Raw genomic sequence first — 23,234 nt, 5'->3', positions numbered from 1 at the left:
CTGGAACAGAAACCAACTCAAGGAGATGGGCATTTTAACTCAGCCAATTCTTAACTCAGCCAATTCTTACCACTGCCTTATGAAACTCTGGGTATCACAGTAACTAAGTTAAAGGTTATTTATGGGACTATGATGGAAAACAAAGTGACTGAAAATAAATACTACATGATCTCTTCAGCCTCTGACAGACACGCTCATGCATTTCCTTCATTTTCCAGCCTTAGCTTGGAACTTTCTGGTACTGAATGAACATATTTTCTCTCTTACATTAAAAGCAATCTAATTCTAAATTGGAAATTATGCTACTTTTTCTGGGTTAGAGATTCTAAACTCACTATACCATCGACAAAGAACAGTTTAACCTAATAAAGGAACAACAGGACGGAACAAAAGTGAAATGATATTACATACAGGGAAAATATAATATGAAACTTACAAATAGAAAAGGAGATAAGGTTGGAATCGTATGTACATGTGAGCTAATGAATCATCCATCTGAGATATGGAGAAACACCTCTATAGCAATCTACTACTAAAAAATCTGAGCAACTCACACCTTAGCCAAGTATGCAGATCTTGATAATGAATACCTAATTTTTATTATTTTTAATTATGTATATGCATTTTTTGCATGCATGTGCATGTAGGTTCCCATGAAGGCCAGAGGTGTCATATTCCCCTGGAGCTGAAGTTGTAGGCAGTTTCAAGCGGCCTCGTGTTAGGATCTGGAAAGCCACTCTTGACTGTGGAGCTGTGTCTCTAGTCCTTGAATGCCTAAATGCAAAGAAATATTCCCTAAAGCTATACTGACCTTTGCAGTAGGCACACATTAAAGATGCATATACAAGCATAAATTTGAGCTGGCAATATTTGCTTAGCATGGCCAAGGCCCTGGGCCTGTTCCCCAGAATTGCCAAACGAAAGTTAAAAACAAAACAATATAAAATCACAAATTTAAAAGGATACGTGCCATTGTAAACAAAAATTTAGCGTCAGCATAAGAAATTATAATCACTTGTTTTATTAATTACATTGCATTATATGAGAGCATTTAAGAAAACAATGTTAAGGTTTTAAGGATGTTAGTATGGGGTTGGATAGATGGCTCAGAGTGGGTGATTCCCAGCACCCACATGACAGCTTGCAACCTCCTACAACTACAGTACAAGAGATTCTGGCCCCAGTGGGCACCAGGCTTGAATGTGGTACACAAACAAAACACCCATACACATAAGATGAAATTTTAAAGAAAGGTTGGAAGGTAGTAGTGTAGCTCAGGTTCTAAGCACGTGCCTAGCATGAACAGAAGCCTGGGTTCAATTTCCAGCACTGAAAGACAATATAGGTGAATGATTTGACTATTCTGCATTATATCATTTCTTAAAGAGGGAAAAATATACTGCTAACCAAGCTCAGGCAACAGATAATAAAAGTACTAACTATACTCACTCCAGGGTACTGGCTGGCATGTGGTGTAAGATTCTTAAAGGCCCATTGGATGTTCTGGTGAGAAGCCAGTTGTCGAGTAAATGCAGGCGATTGCTCACAGCAGAGCCTCAGAATGCCGTAGTAGGCAGGCAGCATCCCACGGTTAAAAAGCACCACATCCTGATCATCATGGTCAGCAAGGATGTAATTGAAGGCAATGTTCTTGGTTACCACTGGGTTTTGAACAATAAGGCGGATATTCTCTGGACAGTCAGCACACACATTGTACCAAAATGAAAGCAAAGCCTGTTTATTGTGATTTGTAGCTATTGCTGGCTCAGAAAGCTTAGGCTGGAAAAGGTTCCACAAATCCATGAAATATGTGGAAAACATCAGCTTCTCAGTTTTGGAAATTAAACAGTAAGTCATAAAGCTAAAATAGGGCACTAGCTTTGTAGTGCCATGAACAGCAGCATCAACATAAAGTTTGGCTCTTGAGAGCAAACCAAGTAGCACGTTGTAGACCTGATGTAGGACTACTGTTGTGTCTGGACTGAGTGGAAGGTCACGGGTTGGGATGTGCAAAGACCTTGTTGACCGGAACATCTGGCGGAATGAATTGCTTGGTATAAGGGACACCAGAAGATAAGCTGCAGCTATAAAATGTAAAACAAAACTGTCAGATCCTTGTAAGATTTAAGTAGACTTGAAGAGCAGTTATTAAAACACAAAACCACTCTTCCCTTTATCAATAAAAATGAATAAAAATTAAGGGACATGACATCTTTTAAATATGCTTCTGATTTACCTTTGGTCCAGAAGAAAGATTCCCACAGGGTACGGAGGTAGAACTTTCCCCCCATTCTGCCACTGCTGTATTTTAAGTGGCAACAATAATCACCATTACGAAAACTGTTTTTCTTTTTTTAGGAGACGGACTCTCATGCTACTCAAGCTAACCCTCAATTCTTGACTCTTTTCCTTCATCTACTAAGCACTAGCTATCAGAACTAGTTTTCAAATCAGTTCTTCCACAATATAGAATTCTCATATCTTTTTTTTCTCGCCTTTCCCAAGACAGGGTTTCTCTAAGTAGCCCTGGCTGTCCTGAACTCACTGTAGAACAGGCTGACCTCGAACTCACAAAGATTTACCTGCCTCTGCCTCCCAAGTGCTGGAATTAAAGGCTGTCACCACCGCTGAATTCTCCTATGTTATGATTTATTTTTTTCTGAAAAATGACTTAATAATGACTTAATAAGGAGAAAAAAGCCAACATTTAGAATGAAAGGTCTTTATACATGGAATCATTTAATGTTTTAGATATTAAGTGTTACTTTAAAAACACCCTAGTAAGTTACTTTGTAATAATTTAAAGATAATGCCATATGACATACTTAAAAATATATTAGTCTGTGTACGTCACTAACTCTTGAGATTCCCTTCCTACTTTCTGGGGAGACAGAGGGTTGAGTTGTGTAGTGCAGGCTGCTCCTCATCTTCTGGAGCTGCTGCAGTATGTCACGTCCTGGGATTTAAGGCACTGCTGGCTACAAAGTCCTTTGCAAGTCTTCTAGGGGCTCCACTGCCTCAATCCCTGAAGCTACAGGACTGTAAGCGCATCCTACCATGTCAAGATGCTCACTGAGCAGGTGTAAAAGTAATGCCACTGGACATGTGTATTTAGGACTTGCATACAAGTCCTAAAATGGCATTATAAAGGGGAAGACACGTGCTTATCTTAAAGGATCTTTGTGGGAAATTTTTCTTTTTTTTCTTTTGGAGACAAGGTTTCTCTGTGCAGCTCTGGCTACCCTGGAACTCACTCTGTAGACCAGGCTGACCTCAAACTCAGAGATCTATCTGCCTCTGCCTCCTGAGTGCTGGGATCAAAGGTGTGGCACAAAGTGCTATGTATGGCCTTTTGTGATATTAACATCACAATATCAGTACCATGTAGAAGAGTTCATTTCCACAGTACTATCATGAACATCAGTGTAACATTTGGGTAAATAAAGTATCAAAGGGGGAGAAGCAAAGTTCTGGGCAGAGTACTAATGCCAATCCACTGGTAACCTCCACCGAAAGGCCTTTTTCTCAAATAAACCTCTGACTTCACACGGGAGGAACACACAATTCCCATATAACTCTCACCAAGTTTCTACTACTATTAACATTTATTATTATTATGCTAAATTAGTATGATTAAGGACATAATGGTGCTTTTGTTTGCTTCCAAGATCCTGTCTGGACACACAACATTTTAACTAGCATATCCCCTTAAGCTCTTCTTGGTTCTGGTAAGTTTCTCAGACTTCTTGTCCCTGATAACTTTGATAGCTCTGATGAGTAATAGGAAGTTCACATAGTGCCTCTCAAACCAAGGTTGTGTTTAAGACGGATTATCTCAGGGTTAGGAGTTTGGGAAGAAGACCACAGACTGCAGCACGTCAGAAGTACAACTCTTCAACTGGAATTTTTGATAGTAACCCTGACCATTTGCCTGGAAGCCACATTCCCTCACTACCAGGTTACTTCTAACACTCATTTCTACTACATCACTAAGCTACTACCAAGGAGAGTATATACAAATTATTCACTACTCTCTTTTATGGATTTGTTTATCTTTATTTGTTGAGCTGTGTGTTGCTTGCCTTTCTGTCTGTGCACCAGTTGGATCCTGGTGCCTCTGAGACAACAGGAGGGTATCAAATCACTCAGAACTGGAGTCACAGGAGGTTGTGAGCTGCCACATGAGTGCTGGGAATCAGGGTTTGTAAATGTCATTTTATACTTCAGATAGGAACACAGAGTACTGTAATTATTTGTTACTGAAATTGTTGTGGTTTTAGCAACTGGGAGTTCACTCAGGAGTTCTGTCTCTTTGGTGTGGTCACATTATTTAGCATATTATTTCCTCACTTAAGGCACTGTACTCATCTTTAAGGCACCAGCTTGGCTTTATTATCATCCGTGCTAAAATTGGTCTTTTCTTTACAGAGCCACGAATCTGTATTTTATTGGGGAACGGTGTTTAGAAAACAACATATGTATATCAGATCTGTATATCAATGACGCTAGTCCTCTCAACTGGGAAACAGCTTTTCATTGAAAAATTTTCCAAAATTAATTGATTTCATTTCTTTGAACCAGCGAAAGTGAATACATTATTAACAATCAATTTCCTGCTGGATGACACCGGCGCACACCTTTAATCCCAACATTAGGGGAGGCAGAGACAGGTAGATCTCTGAGTTCAAGGCCAACCAGGTCTATAGATGAGGTTCCAAGATAGCCAAAGTTACACAGAGAAACCTTGTCTCAAAAAACAAACAAAACACAAGAAAAACAAAAAAACAATTTCCTGCCTTGTAAAATGTCTTCTTTGTGCTATGTCCACCTATCTTCTAAGAATTGCTATTCATTCTCTAATGGCTTATACACAAGATGTTTATTACTTAACTCTCATAATTAAATACATGATTTCTGTCCTAATTCCATTTTAATCTTATTTAGCCTATTCAAGAGTTACTTTGTTTTTTAGAGACAGGGTCTCATTATGTATGTATGTAGGTTGTCCTGGAATCAAGAGTTGCTTTTAAGAAAGAATTTTCTTATATTTTACTTTCTTCAGTAACACTTAAATACAATAGATAAACACAGCATCATGATTTTCAAATATTAAGAAAACAAAATAAAATAAAACTGGCCTTCTATGATACCTCTCAGAGCTTTACATAATAATGGGCATTATCACTGAGTTACCTTCACCCCCCCCAGAAAAACCTAAAAATAGAACAAAAAAAAACCCAAAAACAAACAAACAAACAAACAAAAAAAAACAGTAAAACAAACCTAAAGTTTGGAACAATAAATAATTGGCTAAATTTTAAACATTTGACTTACAAGTCCTGACTCTAGGATAATTGTGAGCCAAAAGAAATCGCTCGACCCAATTTTCCATATTCTGAAGAACCCAGCTGTGTGCCAGCTTATTTCGGGGTGTCTGCACTGCCAACCAGTCCAGACACTGAGAAGGATTGTATTCAATAACCTATGAATGAAATAACAAAAACAGGACATAAGATAATAGAATGAGCACCTGATTTTTTGCTTTCTTTTGGTAAATGTCACTAAGTATTTAGTTGACTTTTTCTTTCTAGATTTTATTTGTATAAGTGTCTTGACTATGTACATATATGTGCACCATGTGTGCCTGTTCCTGAGGAGACAGAAGAGGGTCTCAGATCCCCTCAAACTAGTTATATGAGTGGTTGTGAGCCACCAAGTAGCTGGTGGGAATTGAACCTAGGTCTTCTGCAAGAACAAGAAATGCTCTTAACTACTGGTCCATTTCTTTAGGCCAATTTTTTTTTTCTTTTTCTTTAAGCTAGTTTTTACAGAAGTTTTAACATGTTTTCCTACTATGCTCAAAGTGCAGGAAAAGCTCAGGAAAATTTGTTGCTAGTTTAAAATAACCCAGGACAAGTATAAGAATCCAATGACCTTGCTGAGTTTATTTTCTTAAACATATTTGGTTGGTGGTAGAATACTGGCACAGCATGAACTAAATCCTGGATTTTTTTTTCATCTGCTTCTTTTTCTTAGTCTATGTCCAAACTATTACTATCACATGAGAACGCAAAAGAGTTCACTGAATTGCTATGGGGATTCTTTTCATAGGGATGGGAAACGAAGCCATTTAGAGCAATGGATGGCAATCTCCCTGTAAGATAGGCTAAATTCTATGGCTATTTTTTTCTGTTATTTTATTTGAACATTGTTAAGCTTACTATTTATTGCCTCATGAATGGCCTTTAGGTCACAACAGCATGTTGAACACTATTAACAGAAATGTGCAATCTATTAAAGCTTAAACATTTGACCAAAAAAAGGGTTTACTGAGCACTGGCCTAAAGGTTTCTAGTCCTCACCAAGAAAACTGTTCTGACAGCAATGACTCTGGCAGAAAAGAAGTAGTATTTGATATTTCTTCTGCCTGTATCAATTGCTAAAAATATTTGGTTTATGTTTTTAGAGCTTCTAGCTGCTTTATGAAATTTTCTTGAGAAAGATTATTCTTAGTAACAACTTCATACTGTGTAAAGTCATTTGATCCAAATAATTAGAAATAGAAATGGAAGATGGTGGTAACAGTATAAAAAAAGCAAAGTCCATGAAGGCAAGGCTGGATGGAAAATATCTGTACCTTCCATTCAATTTTGCTATATTTTGTTTTGCATTAAGGAAAATTACTCTAAAAAAAGAAAAAAAAATAAAAAAAACAACAACAAAAGGAAAATCTCTGGGAAAATAAAAGATTGGAAGCATGTACTTCAAAACTTACCTCCCATATCCTTTGCAGAATGTAGGATGCAAAAGGAGGCATTCCTGGAGGTCCACCAGCAAATTCCATTAGCATGGTCAACAATTTAAAGAAAGGATTGGCTGCCTGTAAGACACAAATTACTCTTTTAGTCTCATTTAAATCTGCTCTTCTGAGCTGGCAGAGCTTAGTCAGCACTCCTGAATATGAACTTAAAACTACCACAAAATGTCCTGTCAGAAGATACAGTCAATTAAATAGAGGCAATTGAATAGCTATCTCTGGTGTCAAATATACTTAGCAAGAAAGTAATTCAAGATTTAATTTGTTTATAAATTTATAACTAACAATTAAATAGTTATGGTATAGGTGATATTTTGAAATACATACACACACACTCTATGTAATGGCTAAATACATGTGTTAACTCACATATTTATCTTATTTTGCAGTAAAAACAGCAATCTATCCTCAAAAGCATTTTTCATGTGCACAGTATGATATTTGTTAAGTTCAAGGTTGTAAAAGTAATCACTGGAATTCACTTCTCCTGTCTAATTTTCAATGTATTTTTATCAATGAAATAAGTATGTTTCTACCTGTAGCAATTCCTGATCCCCAAAGAAAGCCCTTATATTGCTCTTAAACATGGACTAAAGTAGCTAAAGACTTCTAATTTTATGAAAAATGACTTGTTTCTGTTGGCAGGTAATGGGAGGTAGAATTTGAGAGAGGGTCTCTCTATGTAGCTCTGGCTGTCATGGAAATCACTATACAGAGTAGACTGGCCTTGAAGTCACAGAGATCCACCTTCCTCTGCCTCCTGAGTGCTGGGATTGTTAAATGCTTCTGTTTAATAAAAATATTCATGATTCTGTACTTTACCATCCATATATTCCTCCAAAAATACAGAATTTTGGACAGTTTTTTATGATATACACTTTAAGCCAAACAACTTTGAACTTGGAATATAAGTAGCACTCAGATATACTGAATTTACATGTATAAATTCTTATTTAGTTGGAAAACTATATTCACAATAAAAAGAAAATTAACTGTTAGTTCAGTTATTATGCTTATTAGCAAACTCTTACATACCTCAGGCGTCAACTTTGCTATTGAAGTGAAAAGCATAGATACAATCTGAAACAGAAAAAGCAGGATTTCAGAATATTCTTTTAAAAATTATCAAAAACGTTGAAGACTGCTTTTAGTACTTACATGTTCCGCAAGTCGATTATTATATCGACACAGACTAAAAATTAGATTACAAGTTTGTCTTATATTGATGCCATCACGAATATGTTGAAATAAGAAGGGAAATCCCTGTTAAAAACAAAAATTATTCATTTAAGAACTGTCATATTATGATTTTTAGAATGATTAAACTATTTAATATTAGTCAAGGTATTACCTTTCCTCCTGTTAATGCAGCCATGTCAGTCTGTGATAATGTCAAATGCCTAAAAGAAAATATTAGTGGAAATAAATCTTTTCCATGTGTACTACTTTGTAGCTATTAACAGCATGACATGCATGAAACCTGTCAATTCTATTATAACCATATCAACCTGCCATCATAAATTTTGGGGGGAAGGGAAGTGTTTGATGGTTAGATTTGCTTGCTAAGCATCTCAGGTAATTTTCCAAGATTGGAATATGGAACACCAAGACTACTTTATTTCCATTTCATTAAATCCATAGAATTACTGTATTAAAATGCTAGGATGGATCTAATTTTATTTTGACAGCTGTTTTTCTAACATAAATCTTTAAAATAAAATGAAATTCTAAGAAATATTGTTTTTCCATGTAATTTAAAATTAATACATTTAACTTATACAAAAATTCAGATGTTAAAAAAATAGGATAGTGGCAAGTATCCCATCACTCAAATTCAAATTTACCCAAATCTTAGCCAATCCTGTTTCACTTTTACCAACAGCCATTCAATATGCATTATTTTGAGGCAAATTCCAGGTACTTTAGCATTTAATCCATAAATCTCAATACATATCTCAGGTAAATTTAAAAAAAAAAAGCATAACCAATAATACCATTATTCATGCCTGAAGTAAAACAACAAATCCTTACTATCTTACAATATCAGTGTACAAATTTCCTAAGGTGTCTAAAAATATTTTATAGTTAATTTGTTTCAATCTGGATCTGAATGAAAGTCTTTTGTTACAATTGGTTTTAATGTCTTTAAATTTTTAAATCTACTTGTTTCCCTTGGCACTTCACTGCAACTTATCCATTGAAGAAAGCAGCTTTGTCCTGTAGCGATTCCAATATTTATGTTTTGCTAATTGTATCCTGATGGTGTTGTTTTATCACATTCCTCTCCTCCTGTAAAATGATATGCAGATCTAAAGACTTGATCAGATCTAGGCTTCACTTTGTAATCAAGGGTATTTTGTAGATGGTGATGTGGCTTTTCCTCAGGGAGACACATAATGAAGGTTAGTCTTTATGACATTTTCCACCAGTGATGACCTTGGAAGCATTATTTCACTTAGTGTCACAAGAGAGTGATTTTCTAATTCCAACACTCCTTGCTCATTTATTAGTTGAGACAGCTCTGTATTGATGAACTTGCCCTCATCCACCATCAGTTGACATCAACTTTTATTTCTTGCAGGTAAGAGAAACATATCCTTTACACCATTTCCTTTCCAGTTTTCAAAGTAAAGATTTGATTTCTCAGTAATATTTCAAAAGTTGCCAACACATTTTTCAAATTTTCTTTTACTGTATCATTCTGAGATTATCAATGTAAACATCTTGATGTGTTTTACATTTCATCACAGGTATTTTTACTTTTGATGTGTACCTTGTCCAGCATAAAAGCAACAGAAACTCCTAAAGTACACTGTTGAGTTCTTTAAACATGACCCCAGAGTAGTCTATTTAGTCTCTGTGCTTCTTAAAATAAAAAACATTCCAAGATTCTCACTCATTTCTTGCTCAGAACCTGAGCACAAAATACTTTCAGAATAATTCTAATTATATTAGCAACAACATAATTAAGACAGCTTAAAATAATTTTGCAATTACTTCTTGTCTTTCGTGTACATCCTGTTAGAAACTGAGAGTTAACATGTTCTTTAATTCCTCTCCAGTGGCTAGATCACCTTCACCTTTGATTTATAATACCGCTTCTTATATACTTACTTATACAGAACATTTACAGGATTCAAAAACTAAAGCTACAAACCAAAAAGGTATGGTTTTGTCAACCTTCCATTTCTGTGCCCCTCCATCTTGTTTTCTCTCAAAACCATATTATTGATCGATGATTTGATTTATAGCTAATTCTTGATATTTGAGTAGTCACATTCTATGAAGGTACAAACAATGAATTACCAAAAACCAAATCATCGTTGCTATGGAATGAAAACAAAGAACTAGGCCCCTGTGAACATGTTGTCACAAAGTTATCAATAGAGCAATACAGTACCATGATTTACAGGTGTTTTTGTTTAATGACACCTTATTTAAAATGTATGACTGGTTAATTGACATTAAACTTACAACCAACAATACTGGACTCATGCCTGAATGAAACTTTACTATATTCATTTCCACTGAGGGACATCACAGCCTTCCTTATGCTCAGGAATACTAAACAGCACTTCAGCACTATTCTTGGGAACCATTTAAACAGTGACATAACCAAAGGAAAAGCACAAATATTTTTTAAATGTGGCATACATCATGAAAAGTACATTTGTTTACAACATGAAAATCAAAACAAGACAGCAGATCACTGCCTTGTTTGACCTCAGCTGGGAAAGCATGTGTCAGGAAACTCCAATTTTTCACCATTCTGAATACCTGTGTGTCAGTGGATAACTGTGATAGCTCCTCACAGTACTGAGTTTTGGCATTATAGAAAAATTTAGCAAGTATCTGCCTTTGTAAATAGGAAATGCATGAATCAGGATTGTCTATATACACATGCATTCGCTTTCTTAGTTTCCCTTTTCCTAAGTGTAGCATAATATATACAATCTTCCCTACCTTGTCTTTTGAAGGGAGCAGAGGAAAAGGGAGGATTTGTGTATAATAATTTCTACATGGTGACACAGATGAATTCCACATTTCATTAAGGAAAAAACAAAAACAAAACGATAGTGGACTTGAATGGATTTCTTGTTCAATGACTAGTCCCCTTCTGATGAACATTTAGCTGTCTCCAATTTTTTTGACACTAGAAATGGTATTTTAATAAATACCTCTCCATATATATCTTTCTGTTTGGGGTAGATCCCTTGAGTATAGGTGCTGGGATAAAGAATCAAAGTCCATTTAATTTTGCCAGATATTTTACTACAGATTTCTTCAATAGCTGTTTCTAGCACGACTCAGACGAGTTAGATAGAAAGGACTGAAATTCGTGAGCCACAAGAGTTGAAGTGATATTATTATTTAAAAAGATTTATGTAATAAAAACCGAAGTGATAGAACAATTATGTATAAAGAATAAAACCAAACACGCTGTAAGCATTTTGAATGTTGAAACATTTCACCTTTCTGAGCGAGACTGTTCAACCAAAAGAGCAACTAAAGCTATCATCTTTTCAAGGGCAGCGGGTCTGTACTTTTCTTCTGCCAGAGAGAGTATATCTTCTTCTTCTTCCTCTTCTTCCCCTTCTTCCTCTGACAATACTTCAACTTGAGGCTAATTGGAACAAAATTTAATTTTAATATGCTATTAGTCTTAATATCATATTGAAAACAGTTGACTTATTTTAATATAACTACCAGAAAGATATGCCAAGAGCATGCATAAGGGAAAAAAAAATCATTCGAAGTTCAAAACCTAACATGATACAGCCGAAGTGACAATCAGGACACTTTTAGGTTGGGGGAACTATACAGAACAATAGTTCTCAAAACTATTCATCCCAGATAAACCCTTTAATAACTTTTGTTTTATTTCAATCAACCTCTTTGGATGATTAACTAATATAAAAAATATGAATATAATAGAATTTCCTACTGAATAAAATGCCAGTCACACATACAAAAGAATCTTAATTTGTAGTTTCTAGATGATTCAAAGTAGCAGATATTTCAGAGAGAAATTCACTCCAGCTCTGAAACTCAAAAGGCTATCAGAAATGGTAGTAGTCAATTGTCTAAGACAGGAGATTAATAAATCTGAGGTGAGTCTAGAATACATAACAAGATCATTTCTCGATAACGGAGGGAGGGAGGGAGGGAGGGAGGAGAAAAACAGTATAAACAGGTAGTCATACAGGCTGGAACTGGATTAAAACCAACTCATGAACTTTAAGAAGCAGCAGTTTGACCACAGATCAAAACCCAAATTACTGTGATCTAAAACAAGCCAAATTCTCTAAGCTTCATATGAGAAGGATTAAATGACATATTACAAGTAGGTCACAAAATCCAATCCAATGTAGCAGTCACAATAGAATGTAGCTGACAATACGAAATCCATCCATACTTTAATATTATTAAATTGGCCAGCTACTAAAACTTTCAGAAAACTCTGACAAAAAAAAGTGAAGAACAAAAAAAAAAAAAGAAAAAAAAAAAAAGAAGCACAACCACCAAAACCATGAATGCAAACAACACATGGCTTCACAGATGCCATGGTTAAATTGTGGCTACCAGGATGAAGTCTATTACTATGTTCCACACCTACTAATGAAATTTGTTTTCCTATTTGGTATATGCACTAAAGTACCAGTACCAAGACCAATGAATCTAGAACCCTTAACGTTAACAAACAAAAAGACAGAAGGGACTTTAGAGGTTTCTAGGACTGTGACTCTGCATGATGTGAACAACTAGACGCATGGCCTCTGTTGCACTGACAAATAACAAAACTGTACTTACATTTTCAGGTCCTTTGGTTCCCATATAGAAATGAACCATTGTAGATATGGCTTGCAATGAAAGCAGAAACTGGCTCTAAAAACAATTGATTTAAATTTTTAAATAAAAAACGAATTGGACATGCTAAAAGGGTATATAATTAAAAACAAACAAACAAATAAGAATTAGCCTTACCTCTTCTTCACCCATCTTGGCAAATTCATAAAGGAAAGCTAAATACTCTGTAAGATGTTTGCTGTGAGGTTTTACACCATGTTCCATAATTAACAACAGAGTTCTAACAAAACGAGTGACACATGAACGACCACCAATATCTTCTACTGAGGCATCCATATCATCTGACCTGAAGAAAAAAAACAAAAACAAAAACAAAAACAAATACACCTTATAGAACACAATAAATCTGCAGACAGATACTATCTGGGATGAAACTACTCTTTTTTGTTTTATGAGACAAGGTCTGGTTGTGTGGCCCTGGCTGGTATGGAAAATGGCTTTATAGATCAGGCTGGCACAAACTCATAGAGATTAGCCTGCGTCTGCCTAATGCTGGGATTAAAGCATTAATCACCATGATAGGGGAACAATCTCTAAACTTTAAAACTTCAACTTACATCCATTAATTTTGTGAAACAAATACCAACTTCAATTATGGAAGTAGTTATGTTCCTGCTGAGACTACATCACTCCATACAAAAAGTCAGTTGTTGAGAATCCTAAAGAGGCACTTAATGAAATTTTCAACAAATAGTGTTCCTTTTTTGACATGCATTATTGGAGACAAATTTTTTATAGCACAAAACAAATATAACCTTATAGATATTTAAAAGTCTTTTTTCTAAAAGGACTTCTTACCCATCTTCCATTCCTGGCTGTAGATAGAGATGGGCATGCACAGGTCTCAATCTCTGAATCACATGGATACATAAACGCTGAAACATCTTTAAAGAAGAAACTCACATTAGGTAACAGACACTACAAATGAAGCATGTCTAGGTGCTGGCAAACACCTGTAGTGTTAGGATACAGGAGGCAAAAGCATGAGAACCGTACACTTAAACCACTCTGTACTTTAGGTATTAAGACCTTATTTGAGCAATAACAGAGACTGCAGGGATAGCTCAAGGTGAAGTGAATCTCACTATGCACCAGGCCCTGGGTACAATTCCTCAGCACCAGAAAATTATTTTTAAAAATTCAGCTTTATGATAAGAGAGACAATTCAAACTATTGGTTTCAGGAATATAGATAATGATACTTTCCCAGCTGGGGCACATGAGGAGAAGAATACAGTGAAGAGAAACACAGTGGTGCAGCCTCTGTGGTAAAACTAAACACGTTAAATCTAAGAATGTTACTAGCAACCCATTTTTCAAAGATATGAAGAACAAAATTAAAATACAGAACAAAACAAAATCTTATAGGCAAACGGCTACATCTGCATCCAAAATAGTCAGAAAATAGCAATAAAGCTGGATGTGGTGCCCCACCCTTATAACCCTGGCACTCTGTAGGCAGAAAAACAAGGACTGCTGCAAGTTTCAGGTCAGCCTGGTCTATCTACCTAGTGAGTTCCAGGTCAGACTGCTCAATAAAACAAAAAGAAATCTCAAATGTGCATCCAATGAATTGATAAAGACAATGCTAATGCAGTCAATATTCATCTAATGAACAGATAAACAAAATATGTCAATGTAGTTGATGGACTATTTGCTGGTGGGGGGAAAAGAGATGAAGTATGGGTACTTTTTTCTGTTTGTTAAGAAGTTGCACTGTAGCCCAGGTTGCTCTCAAACTCATGGCAATCCTCCTAACTAAGCCTCCTGTGACCATTAGAGGCAGGAGTCAGCATATCCACTTCCAGACATACATTTTAACATTGACAGATACTAAGAAGATTAAGTCAAAGCGGCCAGTAATACAAAAAACCACCATGACTCAATTGAAAATGTTGAAAACAGGCCAATCCATAGGAATGAAGAGCAGAAGCTGAAACCATGAGGACAAACTAGGAGGAAACCACTAGAGATTCTTTTGAAGGTGATGGATGTTTCTGAGTGAATTTTACAGAATAACATTTGTCAAAACTATACATTTAAAGCTCATTACTAGGAAATTTTCTGACTACAAAGAAGACTGCTAATACTCATAACAAAAGAACTATCCTTAATTACAACTGTCAAGTGGCATAGTTCAGATTAATCTTTGGATATACCAAACATGACTATAAAACAATGTTTAAATATTCATGAATTAAGCAAAAAAAAAAAAAAGATCCATTTTGCAATTCTTTTCGCACAAGAATTAATTTATCCTATTCATGTAATTTTGTAGGTCACTACAATATTCTAGGCAGACTCTTTAAGGATGAGAAAAGCTGGCAGTAATAGCTGGTCTTATATAAAGGACAAAGTTCCTGTCACTTCATACTGGCAATTAGTGTTAAAAGAGCTGATGAAAACAAAAGCAAATGACTTCTATGATAGGAGACAAGGCTTTGTAAATTATTTTCAATGTCATTTATATGCCAATTTTGAATAAACTAAAAGCCACTTCTTTTTTAAAGATATCTTTCCTTACCTGTCTCACAATTTGATTAGGACATTTAATTAGTATCTGCATCGGCCACCAGTCATCATCAGCCATGCGGTCTAAAAACCACTGTAAAACAATAGAACATGATTTAATATCCACACAATACTTATTAAATGAAGCAAAACCCGCATAAGGATATTTACTTGATGATTCCATCATTTTAACTGCTTATTAAATTATTACAAAATGTTAAATCTAAAATACTAAGGATGGCTTCATTATAGGACTCCACAGATGTCAATTCATTATTGTACAAGAAGGCAACCTGAGGTACTTAAAGAAAAGGAATAGAAAGCAGCATGGAGAGAAAGTAACTGTGATAGATAAAAGGAGATTTAAGAGAAAAGCAAAATGTAGACCTTGTCAGAACACAAAGTCAAACCAACTGAAAACACTTCATTGCCAACAGAGAAAACTAATCACGAAAAATGTAATGCTGAAAGTAAAGAAACTGCTGAATTCTGATCAAAGAAAGAAACTGAATTATGATTAGAGATTTTTAAGTTCCCATCTGTTAGACACATATACTGAATATTAATTATCAAAGATATGAAGCCTTTAATTCCAGCACTCAGGTGGTAGATGACAGTGGATCTCTATGCTTGAGGACACCCTGGTCTGCAGAGCTAGTTCCAGGGCAGCTAGGACTACACAGAGAAACCCTGTCTAGAAAAACCAAAACCAACCAAAAACAAAAGATATGATTTCTGAGTTTGATGTGTAAACATATCTGCTAAAAGAAGACATCAGAGAAGAGCTTTGGAATGCTTTCATTTTCAATTTTCCCCATATTTTACTTAAAATGTTTTTTTTTTTTGAAATTTGATAATCAGGTTGTCTTTTGTACTAATAAAAGCTAAAACTACAGAGGATATAAGAAAGCAAAAGTCTTCAACTAATTTCATCTTATATGCACTATGCCACTATATCGCATATCTAAAAAAGAACCAAACCTTGCATTACTAGGAAGGTTTATACTTTTTTGGTTGTTAACAGAAGATTATATCATTTATTTTTATTATATTTCATAAGCATTGGGTTTTTTTTTGCCAGCATGTATGTCTGTGTGAAGGTGTCAGATCTTGTAATTACAGACAGTCAGGAGCTACTGTGTGGGTGTGGGATTTGAACCCAGTTCCTCCAGAAAAGGAGTTGGTGCTCTCTACCCGATGAGCCATCTCTCCCCGGCCCCAAAGATTATATTAAGATGGCACTTCAGTGCTATTAGTAAATTATCTCTAGGAACACAGTTTTCATACAATGGTGAGGAAATAAGAGTGGGCATAAATTGATCTACCAGGACAGATATGGGGTTTTTGTGTGTGCACTACCATTCTGCATGTATGTGTATGCTGTGTGTTTGCAGAGATGTGGGAGTCAGATGGGCTCAGGAGAAGGTTCTTTCCTTCCATCTTGATGTGGTTTCTTGGGATTGAATTCAGGTCCTGAGGCTTGTGCAGCAAGTGCCATTAGCCATCTTGCTAGCTCCTAAATATGTTATTTTATATTAAAATTCAAAGTAGTTAAGGGCTCAGTGTGGTGGGAAGCAACTATAATTCCAGTATTCAGGAAATGAAGAGAAGATGATTGCCTTTAGTTCTAAGCCAGCAAAAGATACACAAAAGAACACAAATCAACCAATCAATCAAATAAACAAAAAAGTTAAGTGAGGGGTAGAAAAAAATGGAATGGTTTCGGCTCAAGTGAGCAAAGTTCTGGTTATAGAAGAAATAAATTCTAGGGGCACTACATACAGTACAGATAATGGGTTATTAACACTGAATTGTTTACTTGAACTTGCTGAAAGCATACCTAAAGTATTTTCATTCATACATAACACAAATATTATCTACATGGTCATCAATTTATTTATTTGATTGTGGTAAATATTTTACAATGTACATATGTATCATAAACCACTGTATTTTACATTTTAATTGTGTACACTTTGTATTTATCAATTATACCTCCAAGATAGGGGGTACAAATTGAATTAAGACCAAAAAGGGTAAAAAGACTATCTGGGGATGAGAGTTTAGCTCAGAACATATGTATAGCATGTTAGGCCCAGAATTCAAAACACAATCATCAGCCAGGCATGGTGGTGTATACCTATAACCCCAGTACAGCGAAGGCAGAAAAAGAGAGGCAGTCTTATGATGTAACTCATGTAAACGCTGAACTCGATAGATAGATAGATAGATAGATAGATAGATGGATGGATGGATGGATGGATGGATGGATGGATGGATGGACGGACGGACAGACAGGGTGCAGACCAGACTTAACTCATGATTATTGTCCTGTTTTTCCCAGCTGTGTGCTGGGATTACTGTTGTGGACAATCACGCCCAGAATAAAATTATCTTTATATTTATGCAACACTAAAAGGGAAAATCAAAGACTATAAAAATGAATTAATACTCAGTCTTTATAACAGATTTGAAATATAAGCTATAACTTTCTAAGGGACAAATATTAGGAACAATTTACAAGGAGTGCTCAAGATTCACAACAGATAAAAACAAGTTTCCTGCATCATCTCAATTAAAATTAAAAAGAACAAAAAAGAAAATTCCTTATCAAGAGATTTTTAAACTGTGCAATGTTTGTTGTCATCGTACCTCACAGGCTGCTTGACTATTATTAAACTGTTTGGTCAGTAGTTCAATCCACTGAAGCATTGTTGGCTAAAAAGGGAAAAGAAAAAAGCCAAGATTTTAACCAATGATAATAAACACCAAACATAATTTAAAATGTAATGGACATAAAAATCCATAGAACAAAAACACATACCTTCTCTTTTGAATGAATAAATGTCTCTAAAACAAAAGAAGTACTTAACTGTAAAAAAAAAAATTCAATTAAGCAAGAAAGTCTATTACTACAAAGCAATAAATCTAACAAAGTTATCTTAAGTTTATCATCACCTTTGCTGTCATTAGGGACACAGCTTTAGGATCTGGTAATGTACTTGGAATACAACTGCACAGCTGCCACATGAACCTGGAATTTAAAAATGTGCTACTTAAATTCTTACAGAAGACTTTCTTTAGAAATAGAAAAAAAGAAGACAAAATTTATCCAAACTTACCCAAAGTAAGTGTGTTCAAAAATGTTTTTGTCTTGTAAAAATTGCATGTTATCATGCCAAATCCACTGGAGGAAAAAAAAGTTAGCATTTATCAGAAAGCAGTTTATTAAATGTATTTTAATATTTTAATTTAATAACAAGAAACAATATAATCCAAAAATCCACAAAGGTAACAAACAAAAAATATGGATTTAAAATTCACGTTGAGCCGGGCGGTGGTGGTGCACGCCTTTAATCCCAGCACTCAGGAGGCAGAGGCCAGCCTGGTCTACAAGAGCTAGTGCCAGGACTGGCTCCAAAGCTACAGAGAAACCCTGTCTCGAAAAACTAAAAAAAATAAAAAAAATAAAATAAAATTCATGTTGACTTTCTAGGGTTTGAGAGATAGCTCAGCCATTGACAACATTTGTTGTTCTTTTGAGGAACCTGGTGGCTGATATTCATAAATCCAGTTCTGGTAAAGCCAATTCTTCCTGACCTCCGTAGGCACCATACATAAATGCAGGCAAAATACACACATAAAAATACTTTAAAAAAAATCTTAGGGTGGTTCCTAAAACTAACACCCTTTATAAAATTTTTTTATTCTATTTTGTTCGTGTTTATACGCATGCATATATGTACACCATTTGTGTCCTTCTTGCTCATGGATGCCAATAGAGGGTGTTGAAAGCCAAATCCAGATCCTCTGTAAGAACAAGTGTGTTTTGTTTTGTTTTTTAGTTTCTCAAGACAGGGTTTCTCTGTGTAATTGCCACTGCTGTCCTGGTACTCACTTTGTGGACCGGGCTGGCCTTAAACTCACAGTAAAAAGTGTTCTTAACCACTAAGCCATTGCTCTAGCCCCAAAACCTGCCCTTTAAAATGCTGTTATTTGTTTGACCATGTCTGTGATCACAGGTTTTTAACATTATTTATAAGGACTTAGAAGTATGAGCTCTGAAATACATAAAAGTAAGAAAACATACGTCATGCCACATTTTGACAAAGATAGGTTTTCAGAGCAAGCAATGGCCAGGCGGTAGTAGCACATGACTTTAATCCCAGCACTTAGGAGGCAAAGACATGTTCCAAAGCTACAGAGAAACCCTGTCTCAAAAAAAGAGCAAGCAATGTTTAAATTTGATAGTAACAGAGCAGTGATGGCATATGTCCTTAATCCCAGTACTCGGGAGGCAAAGGCAGGCAGATTTCTGTGAGCTGAAGGCCAGTTCCAGGACAGCCAGAGCTACACAGAAAAACCCTGTCTCGGGAAGTCTGTGGTAAAATTTAGACATTAAGAACAAACACCTATTTCTGATATGAAGCCAAGTAGAATAATGCTGCTATTTTTGCATACCCTTATTCCTTAGAAACTCTAAGAATGCTTCCGGCCTTTGTCAGACAGCTCCACACTAACAGTCTATTTTGGTGGTAGGAGCCTTGTGCATCCTATACATGTGTTTTACCACTGAGCTCATGCCCTCAGCCTCACAAAATTATATAAAGCAAACTTCTGTTTGAAATATTTCTCTTACTAGCTGTCTTTTTTAGCCATGTGCTTCTCTAAGTATCTTGAAACTAAAGATGGTATGCTCATTTTCTTTTCTGGTTTTAATATTTTAGATACGATCTGAAACTGTAGTAAGCCTTAGAATCACAGCAATCCTCTGCACATCCTCCTTAGTGTTGGTGGGTAGGCTCAGTCTGAACTGACAGTGTCATTAATTCTCCACTATTCAACTATCTCTAACCGCCTTCCAAGCCTGTTTTCTTAGGGCTTTTGTTCAGGTTTGCTCAGTGAATACCTAGTACTTCATAGGCTTTGAGCGTCTCTAGACCCTACAATGCTAAGAAGTCTACAAAGCTAAATAAAGAGTCATGACATACCTGTCTTATTAAAAGCCTTAACAGCAACAAAGTCCCATTTCAAATTTCTTTCTAGATCCATTTTTATTTCTAGTTATCTAGAAAGAGCCAGGCTCTCTGTCATAATTCTATGCTCTGGACATAAGCCTAGTATGTCTCCTAGATCCAAAATAGTCAGTGCTTGTATTTCTGCTTCATAACCTTATTTCCTTGATGGTCCTTTTTGTACTTCATCAGTAAACCATGTTTAACTGTCTGCTTCAATATTAAAACTGAATTTTTCAAAACTTCCCTAATAGTTTTTAATAAATAATTATTTAATCTCATGTTCAAGTTTCTTCCTCAACTCACTAAACATCACAGCAAAATGTCTTCTTTCAATTACTAAATACACCAATAAACACTGTTTTGCTTAAGAAAATTTGAGGGGCTGGAGTGTCTGTTATGAGTGTGAGTGTGTGTATGTATGTGTGTGTAAGTACGTTTGGAGGCAGTGTGAACGTACAAGTCCAGATACCTTCAGAGTCCAGAAGAAGGTGTTGGAACCCATGGAGTTTCAGTCACTGCTGGCTGTGAGCTCCTTGTCAAGGATGGTGGATCGTTGGCAAGAGCAGAAAGCAGTCTTAACTGCTGAGCCATTTCTTCTAGTACCTCATATATACTTTTTCATTCAATCATAAGTCAGTATTGCCTTGACTTTTTTGTAAATATAAGATCTAACTGGGATTGCAGATATTAATGTTGATGCTTGTTTTCATATCGAAGTATCTATTGCATAAACACCTAACACAATTTAAACTGTTGCTAAAAACCAAATTAATTTTTACCTCTAGTAACTCTGATGAAACATCAAATTTGTATTCTCTGCCATTTTCTTCCTCTGGTTCCATGCGTTTGTAAAACAGCATATATGCACTATGTGTCTTTATGAAGCAAAAGAAAAACATTTTAATTTTTAACAAATTATAATTTAAAATTGGATAATATGCAGCATTAAATTATTCCATATGAAAAAAGATGATCACCTTCTCAAAGGAGAAATCCATAAATTTATCTGTAACCGAATCATAGGTTTTTGTCTGTGAAAAAAAAAATCACTTAGAAAGATTTATACATACATTATTTTGTAAACACCTATGTAATACTTCAAAGTAATCTTGCAAATAACTTTAAAATAACAATGAATTCATATAAATCCTATGTACGTGGGATGGGGATGTAATTCAGTGTTAGAGAACTTGTTTAACATGTACAAGGCCCTCTTAATAACCAGTAACACACACACACACTAACAAAACCATTCACCTGGAGGTACAGATACCAACGCAGTATTAAAGCAGTTGCCTAGCACATACAAAGTCATGGTTTGGTCCACCACAGCCATCCAAAAAGAGTTCTATGCACTGCACAAATTTAGCTGGCATATTCTAACATGATTGTATATGTCTTTTAAGATGCTGAATACCACAAAACTGTGATGAAGAATGTTGTTGTAACAACAATAAAACAAAACAAGTGAAAACATAGCAAGAAGACAGGTAGTATGTGCCTATTTTTTTCTGAATATGTTAAATGGAAATAAGTACCAAATATAATTATGAATATGATAGCCAAAAATATTTTTGATCAAAAAATACCTTTTCTCCTTTGTATCTCTTCTTTAAATATTAGTCAAAGTGTTAAGAATGCTGGCCCTGATATTGTTTTCTCTGAACATTTCCCCATTCCCTGTTTTCATGGCTGTTTGCAGATGTCCGCTGCTGACACAAATTCAAAACGGCTCAGAAGATGACTTTGTCATCTCTGCCTTCCTTCTTGCAGATACCAAAATTGCCATTGCTTGCCTGCTATATAATTTCTCAAAACCAAATAAAATGACCCTCAAACTTAATTTTTTTTTCCCAAAATACTTATCAAATTACTTTGAAAATCAAGTTTGAGCCTCAAAGCTATAACTTTCTGAATATGAAATGGACATGCAGTATATACATAAAGTATATACATGTCATTATATACATGAAAAAGATGTTAAACAAAAATATCAGAAGAGAAATAATTGGTTTATCTCTCAAGTGCTGGGATTAAAGGCGTGCACCACCACCGCCTGGTTTATAGTCTGGAAAATCTTACACACAGAAGTTGATTTCCAATAATTTGAAATAATTGTTTCTTCACTGCCCAGCAACCCTGGCAATTGAGAGGCAGAGGCGAGTAGATCTCCGTGAGTTCGAGACCTGCCTGGTCAGGCTCCAAAGCTACACAGAGAAATCCTGTCTCTAAAAAATCTAAAAAAAAAACAAAACCAACAAAACACAAACAAACAAAAAAAACCAAAAGATTTTCCAGATTATGTCAGTAAAGGGCAAATTCTTTTCGCTCTAATACCATGGACTTTTTGAATACCTAGTATGTTTAACCTAATTATTCTATCACTGTAATTCAATTTCTGGCTTATGATTTAATCTTTTCATCTTACCTTCTTTATAAAACTATGGTTGAAGGCAGAAATAATAAATTTAAATATTTCTTAGTATCTGATATATACAGTAAAAACATAACAAATAAATCTTAGATTGAATTAAAGCAGGTATAATGATGTAAAGTGAGTCTGCTACTTCATTTTATGATAACTGCAAACTCATAAACCAGTTACAATTACTAAATCAAACTTACCGTCATCTCACCACCAAAGCATTCAGAGGCAAGTTGAGCAGAATCAAAAGGTTTTACCTCAGCATCATTAAAAAGATACCTACAACAGAACACATGTGACTGTACTAGAATCTCTGCAAAGTGTCTACTCCTTAAAAAAAAAAAAGACTTAGATGTATTAGTCATATTATTAGATGAGGTAAATTCTAATAAATTATTTTTATATCTCTATTCTAGAAATTGGGATTTGCCTAACATATCTGAGGCACTGAGTTCCATCCTTACCACACACATGCTAGAATATACAATCTGGGCCGGGTGGTGGTGGTGCGTGCCTTTAATCCCAGCACTCGGGAGGTAGAGGCAGGCAGATCTCTGTGAGTTCGAGGCCAGCCTGGTCTACAAGAGCTAGTTCCA

At 35.4% G+C, this 23,234-nt stretch overlaps 1 protein-coding gene across 1 annotated transcript in view; it reads right to left on the bottom strand.

Annotated features, from left to right (window-relative positions):
- The window catches only part of Usp34 (ubiquitin specific peptidase 34), a 204,573-nt gene that overhangs the window by 21,993 nt on the left and 159,346 nt on the right, over nt 1-23,234 (bottom strand). Inside the window, 18 exon segments of the mRNA XM_050140825.1 lie at nt 1,450-2,084; nt 5,335-5,482; nt 6,776-6,880; nt 7,853-7,897; nt 7,976-8,080; nt 8,169-8,217; nt 11,290-11,441; nt 12,629-12,703; nt 12,803-12,971; nt 13,484-13,569; nt 15,209-15,289; nt 17,848-17,913; nt 18,020-18,067; nt 18,154-18,229; nt 18,318-18,382; nt 20,993-21,088; nt 21,191-21,244; nt 22,839-22,917. Coding sequence (XP_049996782.1) covers nt 1,450-2,084; nt 5,335-5,482; nt 6,776-6,880; nt 7,853-7,897; nt 7,976-8,080; nt 8,169-8,217; nt 11,290-11,441; nt 12,629-12,703; nt 12,803-12,971; nt 13,484-13,569; nt 15,209-15,289; nt 17,848-17,913; nt 18,020-18,067; nt 18,154-18,229; nt 18,318-18,382; nt 20,993-21,088; nt 21,191-21,244; nt 22,839-22,917 — 2,134 coding nt within the window.

This window comes from Alexandromys fortis, unplaced genomic scaffold (genome assembly GCF_014885135.2).
Source record: "Alexandromys fortis isolate MF-2015 unplaced genomic scaffold, M_Fortis_MF-2015_v1.1 scaffold_7, whole genome shotgun sequence".
NCBI lineage: Eukaryota > Metazoa > Chordata > Mammalia > Rodentia > Cricetidae > Alexandromys > Alexandromys fortis.
Note: the sequence above shows the minus strand (reverse complement) of the source record. Positions and strands in the feature narration are given on the sequence as shown.